Below are 8,673 nucleotides of genomic sequence, written 5' to 3'. Positions count from 1 at the left end.
TTTCTATGGTTCTGTGGTTCTATTTTTCTATGGTTCTGTGATCAGGAGTCTCAGCAGGAGGCAGAGCTGAGGCTCGGGGTGGGTTTTCCACCTGTGGGTCCCAGTTTGTGCCTCAGTGTCCTGGCTCTGCCGAGGGCTGTTCCTCCAGCCCTCCTGGGTTCCCTGGGAGGAAAAACACTGGAGTTCCGTGCTGGGAATCCAGGGCTCCACGTCCTCCTGGCCTGCTCCCTGCCTCGGTTTCCCTGTTGTTGTGATGCTGGTCGGGTTAGAGGGTGAGGGGAACATCAGGTGCTGTGTCCAGTTCTGGGCCCTTCAACTCAGGAGGGATATTGAGGGGCTGGAGCAGCAGGAGAAGGGTCTGGAGGACTCCTGAGGGAGCTGGGGGGCTCAGCCTGGAGAAAAGGAGGCTCAGGGGGGACCTTCTGGCTCTGGAATTCCCTGACAGGATGGGGGAGCTGGGGGGGGGTCAGGCTCTGCTCCCAGGGAACAAGGGACAGGAGGAGGGAAACGGCCTCAAGCTGTGCCAGGGGAGGGTCAGGTTGGCCATGAGGAGGAATTTCCTGCTGGAAAGGGTGTTCAGGCCTTGGCAGGGGCTGCCCAGGGAGGTGGGGGAGTGCCCAGCCCTGGAGGTGCCCAGGGCAGGACTGGATGTGGCACTGAGTGCTCTGGGCTGGGGGCAAGGTGGGGATGAACTGGATGGGCTGGGAGGGCTTTTCCAACCTCAGGGATTCTGGGATTCTGTCTAGGAGGAGAACACCTGGGTGGCTCCTCCTGCTCCCTGGCAGTGGGGAGGCAGCTCTGGCCAGGCCCTGCTCACACTCCTCTCGGATCCACATCCCAGGTTCCTGCCCTGGTGCCAGCGTTCAGGGGATTGTCCTGGATTTGCAGGTGCTGGGAGAAGAGCACCGGGGGTGTAAATGGCAGTGGGTGCTCCCTGCTCCCTTCCCAAACCCTCTTGGCCAGGAGAATTGCTCAGCCACCGGATTCTCCCTCTGCCCTTTGCTCCAAGAGGATTTTTCTCCAGGATGCCTCGTGTCCAGCTCTCAGTCCCAAGGGGAGCAAAGCAGGAGAGGATTCCCCTCAGGATTCGCCCTGGAGCTGTTTGAAACCAGCCTTTTCATCTCCCAAACGCTTGGATCTATTCTTTTATTATTTTATATTATTTTTTCGGGGCAGAGCATTTGAATACAAAAAGCCAGTGGGTGTTTGAGGTTGGGGACTCAAAGGCAGCGGCTTTTCCGAGCTCCCCGTGCTTTGAACCGGCCCCATCCCCAGGAACCATCATCCAGTCTGGGCTTGAAAGACGTCGGGAGAGGGCAAAAAAACCCCTCGGCTCCCCCTGGGCAGGGTTTGTTCTGACGCTCCAGAATCACCTGGCTGTTAAAAATGGGAGTTCTCCTCCTCGTTTGCATCTGGCTCCGGCTCCCGGCGCTCCCTCGGCGGCTCCCTGGGCCCGGGAAGGCGAAGCTGCTCCTCCTGGAGACTCCAGGAATCCCTCCCCAGCCTCTCCACCGGAGTGCCCCGTGCTGCTCAACCGGCTTTTCCCAGCTCTGCCGGCCAAACCGTCCCTTTTTCCCTGCTGGAGCAGCCAGACTGGCACGGGAGGACGAGGAGCTCCTGCTTCCAGGGGCAGGACGGCTGCCTGAATTCCCAATGATCCTTGGAAAACTGCTGGGATGGGGGTGATTCCCCCGCCAGCCCCTGGGGAGGAAGCTGGGCCGTTTCGGTGCGGGCAGGACGGAGGGTCCAGCCTTGGTCCGGGTGTGGAAATCCACGGATCACGCTGGAAAAATCCATCTACCCCACTGGAAAACCCTGGGAAAGCCCCCCAAGGCCTCCCCCTGCAGCCTGGGGTGTGTCACCAGCTTGGGAAGGACAAGCCAAGCTCCCCCAGCTCCTCACTCGCTCCCAGCTGGAATCAGTGCCGGGTTCTCCCTCGGAATGGATCGACCTCCATCCCCCCACTATGGATCTGGAGAGCCCCCGGATCTCCCCCCCCCAACAGCACAGCCAGGGGGACCCCTGGATTGGAGGGGAGAATTCCAGAGGGGTTGGAGTGTGGGACTGTGGTGGCCAAGGGGCCTTAAATCCCTGGGCTGGTGCCGTGAGACACTTGGATGTCCGGAAAATCCCAACTTTCTTTCAGCTGCTCGCTCAGGGTGATGACACCGGGCAGGTTTGGGGGTGTCCTGATGTCCCCAGGCCACTGGCACAGCCATGGGAACCCCTGGATTCCAGGGGGGGGAATTCCAGTGTGGGACTGTGATGGCTGAGGGGTGTTAAATCCATAGGACATCGGGATATCTGGAAAATCCCGGAGTTAATTTGGCTGATCCCTCAGGGGGGTGACACCAGGCAGGTTTTGGGGCTGGGGAGGTGTCCTGATGTCCCCAGGCCACCAGCACAGCCATGGGAACCCCTGGATTCCAGGGGGGGGAATTCCAGTGTGGGACTGTGGTGGCTGAGGGGTGTTAAATCCATGGGATATCGGGATACCTGGAAAATCCTGGAGTTAATTTGGCTGATCCCTCAGGGGGGTGACACCGGGCAGGTTTGGGGGTGTCCTGGTGTTCCCAGGCCACTGGCACAGCCATGGGAACCCCTGGATTCCAGGGGGGGAATTCCAGTGTGGTGGCCAAGTGGTGTTAAATCCCTGGGACATCGGGATACCTGGAAAATCCCGGAGTTAATTTGGCTGATCCCTCAGGGTGGCAATGCCAGGGGTTGTCCTGAGGTCCCCACACCACCAGCACAGCCACGGGGAACCCCTGGCTCGGGGGTGACACGGGGCTGCTGCCCATGGGATTGTGGTGCCCGAGGGGCGTCAAATCCCTGGGAAACCCCAAATCCCTGCAAAACCCCAAATTTCATTGGACTGATCGATCAGGGAGGTGACCTCGGGCAGCTTTTGGGGCCGCAGGGGTGTGTGGAGGGGAATCCATCCCACCCTCACATCCCTCTTCCCAGGTGCTCCCCGGGAGTCCTGGAGCGCTGCCGGGGCGACATTCCCGGAGGGATGCGGGCGTTCCTGATTTCCCTCTCTCTCCGCAGCTCCACCGCGGCCCCCCGGCGCTGCCGCCCGCGCCGTGAGCCCCCCCCTCGATGCCCACCCCCCCTCGGGTGCCCACCAGCTGGATGCCGACCCCTCCGGAGGCTCCGGGTGCTCCAAGTGCCTCGGTGAGCAGCGGGACGGGGGTCGGTGCCCGCCTGCAGCCGCCTCGCCCGGACCCCCCGCGCTGCCCCTCGGGTGAGTGAGAGACCCCCGACACCCCCCCCAAATCCCAGTACCGGCCTCTTACTGGTGTCACTGGGGCCGGAGCTGGGTGGAGGCGGCTCCAGGCATTGTTCCCGGCAGAAACCCGATCCCTGCCCGCAAACAAAGCCCGGGAAAGGGGGGCCGGGGGGGGGGCACAGGGGGGTCTTTTCTCTCCTGGCCCCTTCCCCCAGCGCTCGCTGGGAATGCCGGGACGCGCTCCCGGCGCCGTTCCCATCTCCCGGACAACGCTGGGGGGGGGGCGGCTTTTGTTTCCATGGTGATAAATGTGGGAGCATCCAGCGTCTGGGACAAAAGAATCCATCCTCTCGCCCCCCCCCTTTTTTGCCTCCTTGACCCCGGCTCCCACTCCTGGAGGCCTCGGAAAAGAGGCCAAAAGACGTTTGGGGGTTGTTTGGTGGAAATGGCATTTCCCTGGAAACCCGGGGTGGCTCCCAAACACGGCTGGGCCCCCCCAGCACGAGGGGTTCGGGGCTCTGGGGGTGCCCCCCCAGCACCTCGGGGGGATGGCAGGAGGATTTGCAGGATGCTCCAGCGGGATCCAACATTCCTGGGTTGGATCAGGCAGCCCTGGAGATCCCACTTGTCCAAATTCCCTCCCTGGAGGGGGGACACAGCCCCCGAAGTGCCAAACCCACATCAGGGCACTTTGGGGGTCCCCAAAGGCAGTGGGATGAGCTGGAGTGGGACCCCAGGTCCTGCTGCATCCCACAGATTCCCGGTGCCTTGTGCCTGGGATCTGGGAACGGGGTTGTTTTCCCATCCCAGCGGAACCAGACATGGGTGGGTGGGCACCACACGTGGGATTTACACCTGAGTGGGGCGGGAGCTCCCTGCTGTCCCTGGATCCCCTGGAGAGCTGCATCCCATTGGAATTGCTGCTCCTGGATCCCGTGGAGAGCTGCATCCCATTGGAATGGCTGCTCCTGGATCCCCTGGAGAGCTGCATCCCTGGGAATCACTGCTCCTGGATCCCCTGGAGAGCTACATCCCAGGGAATCGCTGCTCCTGGATCCCCTGGAGAGCTGCATCCCAGGGAATCGCTGCTCCTGGATCCCCTGGAGAGCTGCATCCCAGGGAATCGCTGCTCCTGGATCCCCTGGAGAGCTGCATCCCAGGGAATCGCTGCTCCTGGAGCCCCTGGAGAGCTGCATCCCGGGGAATCGCTGCTCCTGGATCCCCTGGAGAGCTGCATCCCGGGGAGTCGCTGCTCCCGGACTCTCCTGGGGCTCTCCTGGGTGTGGGATCCCGGCGCAGGGAACGTGTCCGGGCAGAGCTCCCCCCGCCCGGCTGGGCCTGGAACCGCGTCTGCACCCGGTTATTCCTCCCCTTCCTTCGGGCCCCCACCCCTTGGGCACTGTCTTGGCAGTTTAACTAATGATGGTGGTGTTAATTAAGGTGTAGATCCCAGCGGTTAATTGGGGGGAAGGGCGGCCAGCCCGGCCCCAGCCTGGGCACGGGAGGAACCCGAAAATGCCCAAAATGACCCCAAATCCTTTTTCCTGCTGCTGTCCCGCCCCTGCTGCTGCCGGGGCTGCAGGGGATGGGACCCTTGGCTGGGATATTCCCTGTGGGAATGCCGGGATGCCGCCGCTGAGCCTCCCCTCCGTCCCCGCAGGCGGGCGAGTCCTTTTCTCCTGAGAAGAGCCCGACCAGGTGATCAAAATAGAGACCCTCAAGGTGACGGTCGACTTCTTGAAGGTGCCCCTGGGCCTGAAGAAGCCCGCCCTGAAGGAGGCCCTGCCCGCCGTCCCGGGGCCGGGCAGACCCAAAGCCCTGGAGCGGCACAAGCCCCGGCGCTCCGACAACATGGACAATGAGTCGCAGTACTCGGGATATTCCTACAAATCCGGCCATTCCCGCAGCTCCCGCAAGCACAGGTGAGGGCTCCAGGGGTCCCCCCGGCCTTGCTGGGCGCTGCCACCCCGCCGTGCCCACCCTGCTGCCCTTCTCTTGCCTTCCAGGGACCGGCGGGACCGGCACCGCTCCAAAAGCCGGGACGGGAGCCGGGGGGATAAATCCGTGACCATCCAAGCGCCGGGAGAGCCCCTCTTGGACAACGAGTCCACCCGGGGGGACGAGAGGGTGAGTGGGGCTTGGGGGGGGGGCAGGACGGGGCTGGCACCTCTGTGCCCCCCCCGGGGGTGCTGCCGAGGGTGGGAGCCGCTGGCAGGGGCTCCCGACACGCCCGGTGCTTCCCGGCGGAGCTTCCCGGCGGAGCGGTCGAGCCGGTTGGGTCGGGCCGGGGCAAATGAAAGGGGGACCGGCTGTCGCGGTGCCCCCGGGCTCAGCACGGGCTGGAAAACGCCCCCAGGGATCCAGTCCTTAGGGATGCGCTCCCCAGGGATCAGCACCGCGCCCGGGGGGCGATGCCGGCTCGGCCGGAGCCCCATCCCGGCTCCCCATCCCGGCTCCCCGTCCCGGCGGGATCGCGGAGGAGGCTCCGTGTCGTGTCTCTCGCTGGCCCACAGGGGTCCCTCGTGCCCTCCGTGGGTGCTGGGAGGGATTCCTCGGGACTCCGCGGAGCCTCATCCCGGGCTTTCATCCTCTCCCAGCCGCCCACGCCGGCGGCTCCGGCTCTTTTCGGCTCTTTTCATCCTCCCTCTCCCAGGAGCCGGCGCCGGCGGAGGCTGAGCCTGCCCCGTCCAGCCGTGGCATCCAGGGCTCTCCTGGGCATGGGCTGGACTTAGGCCCCCCAAACCCTCTGCTTCCCGTCCCTCTGGAAAGCCCCGGGACGAGGATTTGGTTGAACTTGAAATAAAATTCACGGACTCATGGAATGGTTTGGGTTGGGAGGAACCTTTAAGCTCCTCCAGTCCCACCCCGTGCCATGGGCAGGGACACCTCCCACCAGCCCCAGGGTGCTCCAAGCCCTGTCCAGCCTGGCCTTGGACACTTCCAGGGATAGGGAAGCCACAACTTCTCCGGGCAACCTTTTCCAGGGCCTCCCCACCCCTCACAGGGAGGAATTTCCCGGCTTTCCTGAAGAAATCCGTGGGAAAACCCACACGATGACGATAACCCTCCGAGTGTCAGGGGGGTCCGAGTGCTGCAAACCAGGCTGGGAAGGGCTGAGGGAGGGGATGGACACGGGGACAGACGTGTGGGAAGGGATCAAACAAGGGATCAAACGGGAACGGGTGGTTTGGGCACCGCTGCGGCCGCAGGAGGAGGTTCTGGGGGGAGGAGGAGGAGGAGGAGGAGGAGGAGACCTGCTGGGATCCCAGGGACTCCTTCCCAGGTGTGTTGGGACAGGAGCTGGGCATGTTCCTTCTGGCCCCACCAATGAGGAGGAGACTTCCCACTCCCAGAGCCGCTCTCGCCGGTGCCGGAGCGCGGAAAGGAGCCCCGGCGGGGCTTTTCCAGAGGGTCCCACCCAAATCCCTGCCTGCCCCCACCCCGGGCTGGGGTCCCACCACCCCAATGGGGGTGACGGCGCCCGGCAGCGCTGCGGGCGACGAGGTGGGGTGGGTGGGCTTGGAGCTGGGCTGGAGGGTCTGCTGAGGGCCCTGGGACCCCCCCACACACCCCACGTAACCCTCCCCTGTGTAACCCAGGACGACAACTGGGGCGAGACCACCACAGTGGTGACGGGGACGTCGGAGCACAGCATCTCCCACGATGACCTCACCCGCATCACCAAGGACATGGAGGACAGCGCCCACCTGGACTGCTCCCGGCACCTGGGCGTGGCGCTGGCCGGGGCGCTGGCGCTGCTGGCCTTCCTCACCCCCCTGGCCTTCCTGCTGCTGCCCCAGCTGCTGTGGCGGGAGGAGCTGGAGCCCTGCGGGACGCCCTGCGAGGGGCTCTTCATCTCCGTGGCCTTCAAGCTCCTCATCCTCCTGCTGGGCAGCTGGGCCCTGTTCTTCCGCCGCCCCAAAGCCTTCTTCCCGCGCGTCTTCGTCTTCCGGGCGCTGCTCATGGTGCTGGTCTTCCTGCTGGTCGTGTCCTACTGGCTCTTCTACGGCGTCCGGATCCTGGACTCGCGGGACCGCGACTACCGGGGCGTGGTGCAGTTCGCCGTGTCGCTGGTGGACGCCCTGCTCTTCGTGCACTACCTGGCCGTGGTGCTGCTGGAGCTGCGCCAGCTCCAGCCCCAGTTCACCCTCAAGGCCGTTCGCTCGGCCGACGGCGCCAGTCGCTTCTACAACGTCGGGCACCTCAGGTACCCAACGGGTTTCGGGGCGGTGGAGTGTCCCTGTGAGCGGAAGGGGGTGGTGGGTGTGTGGCTGGGGGGGTGTGTTGCTCGTGGGAAGGGTGGTTGGACCTTGTCAGGGGCTGCCCGGGGAGGTGGGGGAGTCCCCAGCCCTGGAGGTGTCCAGGGAAGGAGTGGACATGGCACTGAGTGACAGGGTGGGGATGGGGCCTGGGGTGGACGTGAGGATCTTAGAGGGCTTTTCCAACCTTAATAGCCCCGTGAACTGATGGAATCCTGGAATGGTTTGGGCTGGAAGGACCTTGAGAGTTGTGTCATTCCACCTCCCTGCCACGGGCGGGGACACTTTGCACCAGCCCGGGTTGCTCCAAGCCCCGTCCCACCTGGCCTTGGACACTTCCAGGGATGGGGCAGCCACGGAATAACCTGTGCCAGGGCCTTCCCACCCTCACAGGGAACAATTTCTTCCCCGTATCCCACCTCAGCCAGCACATGGAATCCTGGAATGGGTTGGGTTGGAAGGGACCTTAAAGATCATCCAGTTCCCATGGGAAGGGACACCTTCTGCTATCCCAGGTTGCTCCAGCCTGGCCTTGGACACTTCCAGGGATGGGGGGCAGCCGCAGCTTCCCTGGGAAACCCGCCCATCCCTCCCTCCCCTCCGCGTTTCCCCTCCCCACCCGCTCCTGCCCCTCTCTCCCCGCAGCATCCAACGAGCGGCCGTGTGGATCCTGGAGAACTACTACCACGACTTCCCGGTCTACAACCCCGCCCTGCTCAACCTGCCAAAATCCGTCCTGTCCAAGAAAATGTCCGGGTTTAAGGTCTATTCCCTCGGCGAGGGTGAGCTGAGCTCCTTCTCTGCCCCTCTTCTTCTCCTCTTGTTCTTCCCTTCCCTTCCCCTCCCCTCCGGAGAGCCCGGGGCGGGATCCGGGGAGTGCCAGGCACCCCAAGGACTCCCAGGCCTTGTCTGACCCTCCTGTGTCCCCCGCAGAGAACTCCACCAACAACTCGACGGGGCAGCCCCGGGCCGTGATCGCGGCGGCCGCGCGGCGCCGGGACAACAGCCACAACGAGTTCTACTACGAGGAGGCCGAGCACGAGCGCAGGGTCCGCAAGCGCCGCGCCAGGTACGGGGCTGGCACCGGCAGAGGGGGCACGGGGGGGTGTTCTGTGGGGTCAGTCCTTCGGGAGCTGCTCCAGGTCTGTGTTCTGTGGGGTCAGTCCTTCGGGAGCTGCTCCA

At 64.3% G+C, this 8,673-nt stretch overlaps 1 protein-coding gene and 1 long non-coding RNA gene across 2 annotated transcripts in view; one reads left to right on the top strand and one right to left on the bottom strand.

Annotated features, from left to right (window-relative positions):
• Positions 1-1,136: 1,136 nt before the first annotated feature.
• Positions 1,137-3,434, bottom strand: LOC108509281. The gene is made up of 2 exons (XR_001878599.1): positions 3,300-3,434; positions 1,137-1,447 (listed from the first exon to the last, which is right to left on the bottom strand). It is a non-coding gene; the product is annotated as an uncharacterized LOC108509281 (long non-coding RNA).
• VANGL2 (VANGL planar cell polarity protein 2) overlaps positions 3,140-8,673 on the top strand; it is a 9,774-nt gene continuing 4,240 nt past the window's right edge. Inside the window, 6 exon segments of the mRNA XM_017838641.1 lie at positions 3,140-3,247; positions 4,893-5,154; positions 5,239-5,359; positions 6,832-7,439; positions 8,137-8,273; positions 8,425-8,596. Of these exon segments, the coding sequence (XP_017694130.1) occupies positions 5,084-5,154; positions 5,239-5,359; positions 6,832-7,439; positions 8,137-8,273; positions 8,425-8,596 (1,109 nt within the window). The 5' untranslated portion in view covers positions 3,140-3,247; positions 4,893-5,083.

Source organism: Lepidothrix coronata, unplaced genomic scaffold (genome assembly GCF_001604755.1).
Source record: "Lepidothrix coronata isolate B3197 unplaced genomic scaffold, Lepidothrix_coronata-1.0 Scaffold350, whole genome shotgun sequence".
Lineage (NCBI taxonomy): Eukaryota > Metazoa > Chordata > Aves > Passeriformes > Pipridae > Lepidothrix > Lepidothrix coronata.
Note: the sequence above shows the minus strand (reverse complement) of the source record. Positions and strands in the feature narration are given on the sequence as shown.